This window comes from Mesoplodon densirostris, chromosome 2, assembly GCF_025265405.1.
Source record: "Mesoplodon densirostris isolate mMesDen1 chromosome 2, mMesDen1 primary haplotype, whole genome shotgun sequence".
Classification (NCBI taxonomy): Eukaryota; Metazoa; Chordata; class Mammalia; order Artiodactyla; family Ziphiidae; genus Mesoplodon; species Mesoplodon densirostris.
In genome coordinates this window covers 160478745-160495727 of record NC_082662.1, presented here as the reverse complement: position 1 = coordinate 160495727, position 16983 = coordinate 160478745, and the positions used below count along the sequence as shown (strand labels likewise).

The 16983-nt window shown below is 36.9% G+C and overlaps 1 protein-coding gene across 4 annotated transcripts in view; it reads left to right on the top strand.

Moving 5' to 3' along the window:
• The window catches only part of RABGAP1L (RAB GTPase activating protein 1 like), a 694034-nt gene that overhangs the window by 76150 nt on the left and 600901 nt on the right, over positions 1-16983 (top strand). For all 4 annotated transcript variants that reach the window (XM_060091226.1, XM_060091224.1, XM_060091223.1 and 1 more), the window contains 3 exons: positions 3081-3255; positions 10842-10999; positions 12701-12811. In XM_060091226.1, the coding sequence (XP_059947209.1) occupies positions 3081-3255; positions 10842-10999; positions 12701-12811 (444 nt within the window). The remainder of the gene's footprint in view (positions 1-3080; positions 3256-10841; positions 11000-12700; positions 12812-16983) is intronic.

Below are 16983 nucleotides of genomic sequence, written 5' to 3'. Positions count from 1 at the left end.
TTTATGATAAGTGAGGCCTTGGACTTACTCTGAATTCTCTTTTACTCTGTAGCCATGCAAAGTAAACATGTTCATATTTAGACTGTATTCCTTATTTGCAAGGGGCATTTGTAAAATTTGCTTAGAATACTATAAATGCAACTATAACTGTAAAAATACCTATGATTTGTGTTTCACCTTGTCATGTAGCCGTGGTTCAAAAAACTAGTGATCCCTAGATTTCAAGCTCTTTACGTCAGATTGGAAAGAAGCAAAATGGCTTTTTCTCACATGCTTCACTAGGAATAATATTTAATGTCATCTGAACCTTGAATTTCTTTAAATGTAAATCAGATAACTGTTATTTTCCTACATTCAGCCTTCCAGTAGCCTCCAATCACACTTGTGATTATATTTGAAATTCTTACCATGTCTGGCCCTGATGATCTGCTTTGACCTGATCTTCTGCCCTTCTCCCCTCTCTTCCCTCCCTCCTTTGCTCTCTCATTTCTTTCACTACATTTACTTCATTCATTCGTTTACTTCATTCATTTGCTACATTCCAGTCATAGTAGCCTCTTTGCTCTTTCTCAAACGCAGTCATGAATCCTGCCTCAGGGCATATCAGTCAGGATTCCTACCTCAGGGCTTTTGTGTAGTCTCTTTACTCTGCCTAAACAAGCTTTCCTTGGCTTTCCAGTGGCTTTTTCACTTCTCTCTGGTTTCACTTCAAGAAACCTTTTTATCAAAAGAAGGCTTCTTTTTCTTCCTCCCTGTTTTTCTTAATAGGGTTTATTTTTTAGATCACTTTTAGGTTCACAGCAAAATTGAGCACAAAGTACAGAGATTTCCCATATCCCAGATGTGCATCCCCCCACCTCCCCCAAACACACCTCTCACCATCAACATCCTCTTCGACGTGGTACATTTGTTACAAATTTTTTATTTATTTTTAAATTATTTATTTATTTATTTATTTTTGGCTGCGTTGGGTCTTAGTTGCAGCACATGGGATCTTTCGTTGCAGCACGTGGGCTCTTTGTTGCAGCGCGCAGGCTCTCTAGTTGTGGTGCACGGACTCCAGAGTGTGTGGGCTCTGTAGTTGTGGTGCGTGAACTCCAGAGTGCACACATGGGCTTTGTAGTTGTGGCGCGCTGGCTTAGTTGCCCCATGGCATGTGGGATCTTAGTTCCTGGACCAGGGATCGAACCCACGTCCCCTGCATTGGAAGGTGGATTCTTAACCACTGGACCACCAGAGAAGTCCCCACATTTGTTACAGTTGATGAACCTACATTGACATAATTTTCCAAAGTCCATAGTTTACCTTAGGGTTCACTCTTGGTGTTGTATATTCTATGGGTTTGGACAAATATATAATGACATGTATCTACCAGTAGAGTATCATACAGAGTACTTTCACTGTTTGAAAATTCCTGCCTTCTGCCTGATCATCTGTCCCTCCCTGCAGCTGCTGTCAACCACTGATCTTTTTTACTGTCTCCATAGTTTTGCCTTTTCCAGTAAATTATATAGTTGGAATCATGTAATAAGTAGCCCTTTCAGATTGGCTTCTTTTACTTAATAATAGGCATTTAAGGTTCCTACATGTCTTTTTGTGGCTTGATAGCTCATTTCTTTTTAGTGCTGAATAATATGCTATTGTCTGGGTGTACCACAGTTTATTTTTCCATTTGCCTATGGAAGGCCATTCTGATTGCATCCAAGTTTTGGTGATTATGAATAAAGCTTCTGTAAACATCTGTGTGCGGGATTTTGTGTAGACGTAAGTTTTTAACTCATTTGAATAAACACCAAGGAGTGTAATTGCTAGATCCTATAGTATGGGTATATTTAGTTTTGTAAGAAACTGCCAAATTGTTGAAAGAATCCTCCTTTGATCATATCATAACTATCCCTTTTTCCTCTTACTGGGCCTTTTTTCCTTCACAGAACTTCTCTTTGACTTGATATTATATATTTATTTGCCTATTTGTTTATTATCTGTCTTCCTCACTAGAATATAAGTTCCATGGGGGCAGTTTATTGGTATTTTTTCCTACTACAGCTTCTGTCTGATAGTACTGTCTAGAGCAGTATCAGTCCATAGCAGGTTTTTAGTAAATATTTGCTGAATGAACAAATAAATGAACCAGGTCTGGGAAATTAGGTTGAACGTGTCTTGAACCTATACTATTCTCTGAAGACTGATTTAATCTTTTCCAAACCCTTTCTGATTTGCCTCATTCTCTGAAGTTTAGAATGTGAGAAAAGTTCTGAGTACCAAAATAATAGCAATATAAATTTACAAGGTTTTGGTAAAAATGCTTTGACTTTTTCAGGAAAGCGTTTTGTAGGTATATAGTTTGTATGATATCTCTTAACAGGAAAAGGCATTTTGATATTTGTATCTATTGAGTTTCAAAGTGCCAAACATACCTTAACAAAGACTTAGTGTTTTGATTTGCATCTCTATTCCTAGTAGGTCCCCCTCAGTTCTACAATTTGAGATCCTGAGGTGGTCTTGAGGTTTTGGATCAAACTAGGGCTTAGGATTTGTATAGGGAAAGTCAGAGAAATATTTGCTACTAAGTCCCACAAACTCCTTTTACCTCTTAAATTCCATTGTTAAGTTTATCTTTGGAACCACTCTGACCTTTTTTAGGGTAAGAGAAGTCTTTGTTGAACGATGAATGACCTGGACTTGGATAAACTTACAGGTGCTGCTTTAAATAGAAATTAACTCTCCAGAGATGGTCTGTGCTATTTTTTACTGGCATTCCTCTTGCCATAACAGAACAAGACTAGCATTTAGGGATGCGTGACATCGATTTTACCAGGCAGTGTATACTTGGCTTTGAAAGTAAATGAATTCAATCATAGGACACAAAAATGAAGTAATTGTCAAAAGAAGTTGAAGAATTTGTGTTTGTGTGTGTGTATAGCAAAAATATGAAGATAATTGTTTTCTTGCTTTATTAGTACCAGTTTATTTTTGTGATTTTAAGATAATTATTTTGTATGTTATTGACATAGTAAAAGTGTTTGCCTTTGTTCTTTGATAGTTAATATTTTATCTCATTTTTCATCACTGTTCTGCAGAATCATAGACCAATCCAACAACATGGAGATAGCATCTTTTCCAATTTATAAGGTGTTATTCTGTGCACGTGGACATGATGGGACAGTAGAGAGCAATTGCTTTGCATTTACAGAGAGTTCCCATGGTTCAGAAGAATTCCAGATACATGTTTTCTCCTGTGAAATTAAAGAGGCAGTAAGTATAATATGTTGTAGCAATTCGCTATTGAGATGAATAAGGGTAATATTTTCAAACTCTAATTTCACTGTCATATAATTTAGTATGTATGACCATATACCATATTACATAAATTTGGAGTATCTTTCTGAAGAGAAAGTTAATATTTATAATGGCATAGAGCCGTATATGGAAAGCTAAATCTGCTAACTCTGTGCACTAAAGTGGTTCTCTCAGTTTAACATATGTAACAGAAAAGTCCCCCTTGATAAGCTTTCCTCCCACCCCACCATGGTAGTAATTGCTCAGACTTAGAAAGGAAGAATATTTTTGCCCCTCTTTTATTGTTTTGCCTAAGTTGGTTGGTCTATGTGACTTTAAAAAATGTCTGTAACAATACCTGTTTCTCTGCTGGGCCTTTCACTTAGATACTGCAGTAAGATTGTTTCAGAGATGTCTGTGGTTTTCACTGGTGATCATTTATTATGTGCATTCATTCAGAGGCTGGCTTTTGCTCTATAGAACTGGTATTAATTATAAATAGAAATGCTCCCATACAGCAGGGTTGTCAACTTGTAGTCCTTTGAAGATGCCAGTGAGTTCCTCTTACCAATTATTAAATGGTAGTTTATTCTTAGACTCAGAATCAAATGGCTGTTACATACATGGAGAAATTGCCTTCTTTTCTGTATCTATTGATTTCTCCCCAAAGTAAAAATAATTTGCACTTTTAGAACTTGAGTACTTATACAACCATTTCAAAGGCATTATTAAATGGATTTGGATGGGCAAGGTCTCAGGTGTGTTTGCTTTTGGAAATATAAATTGTCAGCAGAAAATGCTGAAAGTAGCAGTTGTTCTATTTTCTCTTTACTGTGAAACATAAATAAACCATTGTATTAACAGGAGTTCTGGGAGTTTATTTCTGGCCACAAGATGGGAACTCATAGAAATGTAGATTTCTGTGTGTCTGATACTAAGTGTGACGGGTATGTCAGTTGTTATTATGCCCTGGTGATTAATTTTTTTACACTAAAATGAACATGTACAGACATAGAAGTTCTCTGTCAGAACCATGCCTGTGTAAGAAGTTCAAATTTGTTTCTTTTTGTTTGTTTTTTATATAGTTCTGAATCTATTTCATCCCAATGTGTGTATGTATATATACCTATACACACATGCATAATACCTATACATATACCTATACTGACTACTTGGCCAAGTGTGTGATAGGTAGAGTGAATGAGTACAAGTATGCCTGCCACATAGGAGGCAGTGGATATAAATATGTTGAAAGAATGTGTGTGTGTGTGTGTGTGTGTGCGTTTGTAAATTGGGGGGTCTATTTCTGATCCTTACAACTCCACTACAGAGGTGGGGAAGCAGATGGTAGAGTCCTGGCATTTCATGTTGGCAACCATCATTTAACATACCTGTGTGGATTCTGGATAACTGGTGCTCAACAGTAAGAAAGAGAAGTTTGAAGAATTGGAGAACCTGCTGCTTGGAGAGGCAGAAACACTGCTGTAGAAGGAAATTGAAAGGCACCTGGTTGCAAGCATTTTTCATAACTGTGATGGTATGAAACTCTCTTTTTGGATTATAGCATCCACTTGTTTATGGGGGGGATATTTGTCAATTTTGAGAGCTTTAACAGTGGTAAGCAGTGGATAAAACTGGGGGGGAATTCTCGGCCTGACCATTTTGGATATAGTATTAAATAGGATTAATTGTATTTCTGGAGAGGATATTTGGTACATTGTGGGTTGTGATAAAGTGATGTCCATTTATTATTTAATTTTTTTGAGTAAATTTTTCAAAGTGTTACATTCTGGGACATTGGTGGTAAAATTCATGTTTGAAGGAGAAATAAATGACGGTTTTCATTGAACTTTATTATGAGAGATCATTTCTATAACAACCCAGTATAAATATAGGGCTTATGCCTGGCACTGTGCTAAGCATTTACTTGATACTCATGACATTTCCATAACATAGATGGTATTTATTTAGACTAGTGACCTTATGCTCCTCTTTGCCTGGAGCAGTCCTAGTTTATGCCTGTTGTCCAAGCATATTATTAAAGCACTTCATTTTATTCTCAAAAGTGCTCTGGTGTGGCTGACAAATTTTATGGTTACCCTTTCCTTATCCAAAGGCTGAGAGAACAGATGATAAAGCTGGTTTCCTAAGGAAGTTTATGATTCTGAAGACCCATTTAATTTTCAGTCACAGCTTTCCTGTTGCTTTATTATAAAAAGTAAATATAGATTTTTACCTTTCAATTATGCTTTATAAAGGGGTTTCTCGGTCATATAGCTTGCATTCCAGCAACATTTGGGTTTTATTCATGCCTTTTATAGAATGTCTGACATCTTCCTCTCTCCCCTCAAAAAATAATTACTTGTCTTTTTGTTGCATTTACTGGTTGTCTAGTTATCTGGTTCCTGGAAGTTTCTTGTTGTGTGGTGAAGGGACAACATTAGTCCTTAGTATTTGGGTCCCTCTTAATGGACACAGAGAGTTGGCAAAGATAGCTCAGGAACAGATGACAGACATTCTTATTGCTTAAATATGTACCATGCAGCAGTGGCACTGATTTGTTTTCCACTGTTTGCAGAGTCCCTGGACAAGATTTGAAGAAGTTTGTCAGTTAAAGGCAAGAAGACATCTTCTCAAGAGGGAGTAGCAGCATGGCTGCCACTACCAGTTATCACTGTGATGTGCTCTTATTTCACCATAATATCCCACAAGCAGCAGACACCAACAGTGGTAGAGGGGAAGCCCAGTGAGGGTGATGGCTTTGTTGGACCTGTGACACAAGGATTAGGGGTTCCCACAGAAGGGTTAGGACACATTTGACTTAATGCCCTGGCTGTTCTTCTGTGGGACTCTGCTGGAGTGGATCTCAGTTATCTATGGCAAAAAGTTGGGGAATCCAGCCAGAAGTATCTTGATGCTGATGATCTTTGTACAGGGAGAATGATGTACTAGAGTTCTGCTGAAGAATTACAGACAGAGCAGAGTATCAGAAAGCACAGTGCAAAAAGCCAGCGAGGCACCTATTCTTGTTGCATCTTAATGAATATCTTACACAAAACTGTTTTTAAAGATAATTAGTTGACTCTGTTTAAGAATTTATTTCTACTACTCAGTGTAACCATTTTCTTCAAAACAGATTTTGCTGTTTGTTTGTATGTTATGACATACTTACCATTACTAGCAATTCTCAGTGTTGTGTTTTAGAAGCAGGTTTTTATCAGCTGGTTTACAGGCATTCAGAGGTATTTCATAATACCAAGGGTATCATTAGGAACATCTTTACTCTTAATGCATTGGTTTTTCTTAGGGTTGCTGGTACACTACTATATAAAAGAAAACCTAATTCCTTGTATGAGAAAATATTATTGCTAAACATATTTATTGAGATGGTATTTTAGCAAAATACCTTATTTTGGAAATTAATTTGGAAGTTATATTGTTTTTCTCAAATAAATCGATTTTTGTAATTTAAAAAATTCTTGTATGATTGCCTCTTGTTTTAGCTCCTTTCAATTAGTAATATATTTGAGCAAGTTGTTTTTAAAATTTTAACACATATTTTTCTGGGTATCTTTTATAGGATAGCTTTTCTACATTTACTTTTTTGGGTGAACATTTTCTTGATAAATGTGTTTAAAAGGGTTGCTCCTTTTTCACCAATATTAGTGAAAAGGCTTTATCTTAGAAGAATTTGCTGTTATTTTATTTATTTATTTTTTTTGCGGTACACGGGCCTCTCACTGTTGTGGCCTCTCCTGTTGCGGGGCACAGGCTCTGGATGCGCAGGCTCAGCGGCCATGGCTCACAGGCCCAGCCGCTCCATGGCATGCGGGATCTTCCCAGACTGGGGCACGAACCCGCGTCCCCTGCATCGGCAGGCGGACTCTCAACCACTGCGCCACCAGGGAAGCCCTGTTATTTTATTTTTAATTTATTTATTTTTTAATATTTTATTTATTTGGCTGCGTCGGGTCTTAGTTGCGGCACATGGGATCTTTTGTTGTGGCGTGCGGGTTGTTTGTTGTGGCGCGCGGGCTTCTCTCTAGTTGCGACACGTGAGCTCAGTAGTTGCGGCATGCAGGCTGTCTAGTTGTGGTGCAGGCTCTAGAGTGCATGGGCTTAGTTGCCCCTCTGCATGTGGGATCTTAGTTCCCTCACTAGGGGTCGAACCTGCGTCCCCTGCATTGGAAGGCGGATTCTTAACCACTGGACCACCAGGGAAGTCCCCCTGTACTACTTATTTTATTTTATTTTATTTTATTTATTTTTTTTTTTTTTTCACGGTACGCAGGCCTCTCACTGTTGTGGCCTCTCCCTTTGCAGAGCACAGGCTCCGGACACGCAGGCTCAGCGGCCATGGCTCACGGGCCCAGCTGCTCCACGGCATGTGGGATCTTCCCAGACTGGGGCACGAACCCGTGTCCCCTGCATTGGCAGGCGGACTCTCAACCACTGCGCCACCAGGGAAGCCCCTGTACTACTACTTATTTTAAATAAATATTTCATTTAATAGCATTTCTTGGACTGTTAATGTGAAATACATAATTGAGAATTTGGAAAATACTGAAATACAAAAGAAAATAAAAGTTACTCAGAATTCCATCAGAATTAAGATTTTGGTTTGTCTCCTTTCCACATATCTACATGTGTCCTCCTGCCCACCTCTTCAAAAACAACAACAACTCGAAGAGATAGTTTTGTGTTTAACTAATGCTTTCTGTAGGTAGGTACTGCCTCTGGGGAAAAATTGTACTGTATTATTTGTCAATAAACCTTATGACTTCTGCAGAGAAAAATGCCTGTTCTAGATTATCCTGTGTGCATGTGTGTTTGTGTGTGTGTATTTAATAGTGTGACATGTATAGAAATGTTTTCCATGGTATTATGTTTTAAATTTTTTCATGATGAAATTGGTTACCCAATTTGTTTCAGTAACTATGGACATTGATAATCATTGTTTTTGAAGCTACTCTACCTTACCAATTCTTGGATCATCATTCCAGCTTATTCACAGACTCTAGAAGTCACAAATGATTTTAACCTTGTTGTTAGAAATAGCAACTTCTAAGACATGGTCAGGATTAAATGCAGTTTGATTGCTGTTAAGGTACTGTTGTGTCCTTCCTCCAAGAAGAGAGAAAGGTGTAGTCTGATTTTCCCCCCATCATTCTCTACCACTCTGGCTCAGCCCCATATGCTTAGCCTTTTAAAAAAGAATTCCTGAGCCTTGCCCATCTACTTTAGAATTCGCCAAGTTCTTTGACGTTTTTTTTTGGTGTGGCGTGATGTGTAGGCTTGTGGACAGCTCTGATACAAAGAAAATGAAATAGAAGAATATAGGAGAGAAGAAAAAATAATAAATAGGGTTGGGGTTTAACTTTACTAATGTATCAAAAACTAAGTACAGGTATTCTGTTTTCACATATAATGTTTTCTTAAAAATATGCTTAAAAATGTTTTCTTAAATACACATAAAATGTAAATAAGAGATGTCACATTTTATTTGGAGTTAGGAAGTGGGGAGTACTCAAAGTACTAAAAATAGTTTAAAGTCCCTGTTTACACCTTACCTTGTAGGCATAATCTTCAGTGACTTATTTCTAGCATGTTCTTTGATTCTGTTTTCCTCTATAACATTTAAATTATTGAGCTAAGCCCAATAAGGGTCCAGTTGAGGCTGAACATATCTGTTTTTGCCTTACCTAATGATTCCTCCCATTCACCCCAAGCACATTCAACTTACATGTGCTGAAATGAAAGCTCCATGTACACAGCTGTATCCCTCTCTCCTAGAATAATACTTAGTACACAGAAGGCACTCAAAAATTATTGGTTGAATGAATGAGTGAACTTATCATTGTCTTAATTAAATAAGATTTGAGGTCTACAGTTATTATTGATATGAATCCATTGCTGCTTTGTTGTTACTCATTTATATAAAATTATAATGAGATAGCTTTAACATATTAAAAAATTTTACGAATGCTGTGAAACAAATATGATGCTATTGATTGAAGTTGAACTTTAGGCTGGCAGGCAGCATTCTTATACAGTTAACCTGTGTAAGTCAGTTAATTTAGAAAACTATTGATTTGGCACTGGAAAGGCAGTTTAGGGTAATCATTGATTACGAGATGTAAGTGTGGCCATTGGAAGTTTGAGGACCATTGAATGTGTTAGAGTATGTATGTGTGAGAAAAGGTAGAATGTATAAATATAATAAAAATAGAATATTGAGGAAAGACCCCCATACTTGAAGAAATTCTACTGTTAATGAGAGTGCTCTTATTTCAAGCAAATTATAAAATATAATCCTAGATTAATACAAAGAATAATTTGAATTCACTTTATCTAAAGTGAAGGATTTAATATTCAGAGAAGTTTCTTTACTAGTACCTCCCAGTGTGAGATTTTGAAAATATGACCTTTGTTCAAACCCTTCTTATTTCATCTTGTTTTTATTTGTTCAACCCATGAGGGACCTGAGAGATTTGGAAGTTCTTTTGTGTTTGAAGCGGACAAGTTTGAGATGGTATGATGCTTCTTTTGGAACCAAGGAAGATAATACTGTCTGGAAGAGTATGGGATGTAGAGTACTCCTCCACTTCAGGGGAGGAGTAAAAGCCATCCATATATATACACACACATACATATATTTATGTATGTGTGTGTATATAAAGTCACCAGGGTGGCTTAGTACTAATACATTAGATAAGAACATTTCAGGATTCATTCATTCTATGACACATTTATACAAGAACAACATTGAGTAACAACACTGGAAGCTCTTTAAATCATGCTACCATGTTTTCTTTTTGCAAAAACCAGTATTTATTCTATGCCTCAGGATCTACCCCTTTGAAGCTGAGAGAAGTGAAAAGAGAAATTGATACCTTGGGCTAAAACCTTGTTTGTTTGTGTTCATTGGGAAGGTTTAGATGCCAGTATCTTTCTAGTAATTATCTTAGGATTCATTCATTGTAATATAGTATCTTAGGGGTCATAGAAACATCTAGACATACATACAGCTTCTTTTCTGACTTTAAATTAAACGCCTTTATTTTGGTGTTTAAATGCCAGATTGAAAGAAGCAAACTACGGTTAACCCTTGAACAGTGCGCTGGGGCTGGGGGGTGGCATGTGGTAGGGGTGCTGACCCTCTGCCCAGTCAAAAATTCATGTATAATTTATAGTTGGCTCTCCATATGAGTGGTTCCTCCTTATTCACTGTTCCGCATCTGCCACTTCAACCAACCATGGCTTGTATACTACTGTAGTATTTACTATTGAAAAAAATCTGCGTATAAGGGGACCTATGCAGTTCAAACCCATGTTGTTTAGGGGTCAACTGTGTGTGTGTATATATGCTTATACTATGTATATATACACACTGTATATTACAAATTGTGTATGTGTGTGTGTATGTGCTTAGACTATATCTGCTTTATCTGCTAAAAGAGCATTGTGACCATGGGAAATTATAGATTCAGGAATTAGGGAAGAAGTTTATCAAAATGCAGTTAAATCTTTGTCTAATCTTGTTTCCATTTTTATTCTTTTAGGTAAGCAGAATTTTGTATAGTTTCTGTACAGCTTTCAAACGGTCTTCTAGACAAGTATCTGATGTTAAAGACTCAGTTATTCCTACCCCTGACAGTGATGTATTTACCTTCAGTGTCTCCTTGGAGGTAAAAGAAGATGATGGAAAAGGAAACTTTAGGTGAGGTTGATTGGAAAGATTAAAAATTGGTATTGTGTCTGAAATATAATATTGGCTAATTTAAAGTTTCCAGAATATACAATGTTGGTATAAAGCTTTAGGATGATAAATATTTCACTGATGAATGCATGGTTCACTTTTGTCATGCTTTTCAGATATTTTATGTAAATTATTTTCTTAATATTTTAAAATACTGATATTTACTGTAGAAAATTTAGTAAAATAATAAAATTAGAATAAAAAGCTATGGTTTTGTCCGCCACAATCACTTTTTTTTTTTTTTTTTGTGGTATGCGGGCCTCTCACTGTTGTGGCCTCTCCTGTTGCGGAGCACAGGCTCCGGATGCGCAGGCTCAGCGGCCATGGCTCACGGGCCTAGCCACTTCGCGACATGTGGGATCTTCCCGGACTGGGGCACGAACCCGTGTCCCCTGCATTGGCAGGCGGACTCTCAACCACTGCGCCACCAGGGAAGCCCCACAATCACTTTTAATATTTGATTTCTAGGGTGTATTTTTTTTTTTCTTTTTTTCTTTTTTTGCGGTATGCGGGCCTCTCACTGTTGTGGCCTCTCCCGTTGCGGAGCACAGGCTCTGGATGCGCAGGCCCAGCGGCCATGGCTCACGGGCCCAGCCGCTCCGCGGCATATGGGATCCTCCCAGACCGGGGCACGAACCCATATCCCCTGCATCGGCAGGCGGACTCTTAACCACTGCGCCACCAGGGAGGCCCTAGGGTGTATTTTTATACAGTTGTATATATATATAGTCTTTTAACTTCATGATATAAGAATTTTTCAATTAAAATATTCTTAAAATCATTTTTAATGGTTACTGGTAGTATATCGTATGGTTTGACCATCATTTAATTAACCATTTCCTTCTGCTGTGTATTTGGAATGTTTTTCTTTAGTTCAAAAATAGGCAGATAATGGGAAACAGTTATACTCTTTAATGATCAGTTATGGGCCTTTACTTTGCCTTTGTTTCTAACCATAACTGTTAGGTAGGTATTTTACCTGTTTTTTACAGATACAGAAATTGACTCTTAGGTCAAATAAGTTGCTAAAGGTATTTTTCCTTTTCAGATAAGGCAACCTATGTTTTAGACACTTAACTGTTTTTGTTTTGTTTCTTTTAGACACTTATTGTTTTAAGGAACTAATTCTTGAGAATTGTCAGTCTGGCCTAGGCTAGAATTTAACTTGCTCTGATCTGTACCTCTTTGTTCATCTTTTATTTATATTTACTTGGATTTGTCACAGTCATCTCAAATTCTAGATATTTAAAAGTAAGCTCTTCTTCTCAGTTTTTGCCTTGGGTTTCACTGTGTTAAAGGCATTCATGCAACCAGCTAAACCAGAAATTTGACAGTCTTAAAAGTAATTAAATAAACCATGTTCCTAAATTTGTTAAAATTTAAAAACTAAAATTTGAAATGATGTCATTTAAAAAGTTTTGTTTTTAATCTCGTTAGGGATAAATTATAAGGCTCTTGTAAACCCAGTTTAAAAATTAATAACAACTCTGTTTTGCTGACTGTAAAGTTTGTAGTTACTCTGTGGCAAGATGAGAGTTAGGATATCTTAAGAATAAGGGTGCTGTTGTTTAAATAGTTTGTTGGCTCATTCTAACCTTGAAAGAGGGATCTCTTTTATTGTTTTTAATTATTGTTAATTCCTGTTCTTTTTGCATATTTCAGTCCTGTGCCTAAGGATAGAGATAAATTTTATTTCAAATTAAAACAAGGAATAGAGAAGAAGGTTGTGATTACAGTGCAGCAACTTTCTAACAAAGAATTAGCTATTGAAAGGTAAGCAGCTTGCTCCTAAATGCTACCAAAACTTGTATTGACATTGTTACTGTGTTTCAACAGACATACTATTGAATCTCAGCTGTATTACTTACTGTGGCTTTTCACCATGCTTCAGTTTCTCCATTTAAAAATGAGAATGAGAAACCTAATGCTTTCCCCACTTAAATAAGTTAGATATAACTGGTTCATTGAAAATGTCAATTGATGGGGGAAATAAACATGAAATGGCTTTGTTTTATCAGTAATAACTGCTTCTACCCTATTTGGGCTTTTTCCATCTCTCCCTTATTTACATATAGGACAAATACCTTAATTTCTCAATCATTTTGATTGTTAAAAAGTCTATTTAGTTACTGAGATATCAGAATCTTTAAGAGATACTTCTTTAAAATATATAAATACACATGCACATATATACACACACGTGTGTCTGCATGCGTTTATATATTTATGTCTATATTTTAATTTTTTTGTTAGCAGTAGACATAGCAATATTTTAATCTTTTTATTTAGAGGTAATTTCAAACTTACAGAAGACTTAAAAAAAAGAAAGAAAAAGAAACCTAGTACAGAGAACACCTGAATGCTCTTTACTCAGAATCACTTATTAATAACATTTTACCCCATTTGCTTTGCACCCACTTTCTTAATCTCTCTCTCTCTCTCTGTCTCTCAGTCTTTCTCTTTCTCCCCCCCGACACACGCACACACACGTGATTGTTTATCTAAACAATTTAAGAGTAAGTTACATACATCATCGTGTTTTATCCCTATCTACTTCCTTAGGAAATCTATATTTCCTAAAAATAGGGATACGAATATCTCTTATTTAACCACATTATTTGTATCAACCTCAGTAAATTTAGCTTTCATACAATACTTTTTATCTAACCTACTATTCGTCTCTAATTTTGTCAGTTAACCCAATACCATCCTTTCCCCCCATCCAATTTGGGATTTACATTAGGGTCAGATATTGCATTTAGCTGCCATATGTCTTTAGGTTTCTTTAATTTGGAAAGATTTCCACAGTCTTTCTCTCTCTTTTAAAACATGGACATTTTTAAAAAATAAATAAATAAATAATTTATTTATTATTTTTGGCTGCATTGGGTCTTTGTTGCTGCATGCGGGCTTTATCTAGTTGTGGTGAGCAGGGACTACTCTTTGTTGTGGTGTGCGGGATTCTCATTGTGGTGGCTTCTCTAGTTGTGGAGCATGGGCTCTAGGTGCGCAGGCTTCAGTAGTTGTGGCTTGTGGGCTCTAGAGCGCAGGCTTAGTAGTTGTGGCGCATGGGCTTAGTTGCTCCACGGCACGTGGGGTCTTCCCAGACCACAGATTGAACCTGTGTCCCCTGCATTGGCAGGCAGATTCTTGACCACTGTGCCACCAGGGAAGTCCCATCAACATGGACATTTTTGAAGAATACATCCCTTTCCCTTTTTAAATTTTTCTTATTTATTTTTTAACTATATTTTTGTTTATTTTTTGCATCTTTATTGGAGTATAATTGCTTTACAATGTTGTGTTAGTTTCTGCTGTACAACAAAATGAATTAGCTATATATATATATGTATACATATATCCCCATATCCCCTTCCTCTGGAGCCTCCCTCCCATCCTCCCTATCCCACCCCTCTAGGCTGTCACAAAGCGTCGAGCTGATCTCCCTGTGCTATGCAGCAGCTTCCAACTAGCCATCCCTTTTACATTTGGTAGTGTATATATGTCAATGCTACTCTTTCACTTAGTCCCAGCTTCCCCTTCCCCCACTGTGTCCTCAAGTGTGTCCTATACATCTGCATCTTTATTCCTGCCCTGCCACTAGGTTCATCAGTACCGTTTTCTTAGATTCCATATATATGCGTTAGCATATGGTATTTGTTTTTCTGACTTACTTCACTCTTATGACAGTATCCAAGTCCATTCATGTCTCTACAAATGACCCAAGTTCGTTCCTTTTAATGGCTGAGTAGTATTCCATTGTATACATGTGCCACATCTTCTTTATCCATTCATCTGTCAGTAGACATTTAGATTGCTTCCACGTCCTGGCTGTTGTAAATAGTGCTGCAGTGAACATTGTGGTACATGTATCTTTTTGAATTATGGTTTTCTCAGGGTATATGCCCAGTAGTGGGATTGCTGGGTCATATGGTAGTTCTATTTTTAGTTTTTTAAGGAACCTCCATACTTTTCTCCATAGTGGCTGTATCAATTTACATTCCCACCAACAGTGCAGGAGGGTTCTCTTTTCTCCACACCCTCTCCAGCATTTATTGTTTGTAGATTTTTTGATGATGACCATTCTGACCGGTGTGAGGTGATACCTCATTGTGGTTTTGACTTGCATTTCTCTAACGATTAGTGATGTTGAGCATCTTTTCATGTGTTTGTTGGCAATGTGTATGTCTTCTTTGGAGAAATGTCTGTTTAGGTCTTGCATCCATTTTCGGATTGGGTTGTTTATTTTTTTGAAATTGAGCTGCACGAGCTGCTTGTGGATTTTGGAGATTAATCCTTTGTCAGCCGCTTCATTTGCAAATATTTTCTCCCATTCTGAGTGTTGTCTCTTCATTCGCAAATATTTTCTCCCATTCTGAGGGCTGTCTCTTCGTCTTGTTTATGGTTTCCTTTGCTGTGCAAAAGCTTTTAAGTTTCATTAGGTCCCATATGTTTATTTTTGTTTTTATTTCCATTTCTCTAGCAGGTGGATCAAAAAAGATTTTGCTGTGATTTATGTCAAAGAATGTTCTTCCTATGTTTTCCTCTAAGAGTTTTATAGTGCCCGGTCTTACGTTTAGGTCTGCAATCCATTTTGAGTTTATTTTTGTGTATGGTGTTAGGAAGTGTTCTAATTTCATTCTTTTACATGTAGCTATCCAGTTTTCCCAGCACCACTTATTGAAGACACTGTCTTTTCTCCATTGTATATTCTTGCCTCCTTTGTCAAAAATAATGTGACCAAAGTTGCATGGGTTTATCTCTGGGCTTTCTATCCTGTTCCATTGATCTGTGTTTCTGTTTTTGTGCCAGTACCATGCTGTCTTGATTACTGTAGCTTTGTAGTATAGTCTGAAGTCCGGGAGCCTTAATTTTGTGCATTAATTTTGTATCCTGCTACTTTACCAAATTCACTGATTAGCTCTGGTAGTTTTCTGGTGTCATCTTTAGGATTTTCTATGTATAGTATCATGTCATCTGCAAACAGTGAGAGTTTTATTTCTTCTTTTCTAATTTGGATTCCTTTTATTTCTTTTTCTTCTCTGATTGCTGTGGCTAAAACTTCCAAAACTATGTTGAATAATAGTGGTGAGAGTGGGCAACCTTGTCTTGTTCCTGATCTTAGAGGAAATGGTTTCAGTTTTTCAGCATTGAGAATGATGTTCACTGTGGGTTTGTCATATATGGCTTTTATTATGTCATGTAGGTTCCCTCTGTGCCCACTTTCTGTAGAGTTTTAATCATAAATGTGTGTTGAATTTTGTCGAAAGCTTTTTCTACATCTATTGAGATGATCATATGGTTTTTACCCTTCAGTTTGTTAATATTGTGTATCACATTGATTGATTTGTGTATATTGAAGAATCCTTGCATTCCTGGGATAAACCCCAGTTGATCATGTTGTATGATCCTTTTAATATGCTGTTGGATTCTGTTTGCTAGTATTTTGTTGAGGATTTTTGCATCTATGTTCATCAGTGATATTGGCCTATAGTTTTCTTTTTTTTGTGACATCTTTGGTTTTGGTATCAAGGTGATGGTGGCCTCATAGAATGAGTTTGGGAGTGTTCCTCCCTGTGCTATATTTTGGAAGAGTTTGAGAAGGATAGGTGTTAGCTCTTCTCTAAATGCTTGATAGAATTTGCCTGTGAAGCCATTTGGTCCTGGACTTTTGTTTGTTGGAAGATTTTTAATTACAGTTTCAATTTCAGTGCTTGTGATTGGTGTGTTTGTATTTTCTTTTTCTTCCTGGTTCAGTCTCGGGAGGTTTTACTTTTCTAAGAATTTGTCCATTTCTTCCAGGTTGTCCATTTTATTGGCATATAGTTGCTTGTAGTAGTCTGTCATGATCCTTTGTATTACTGTGGTGTCAGTTGTTACTTCTTTTTCATTTCTAATTTTGTTGATTTGAGTCTTCTTTTCTTTCCTGATGAGTCTGGCTAATG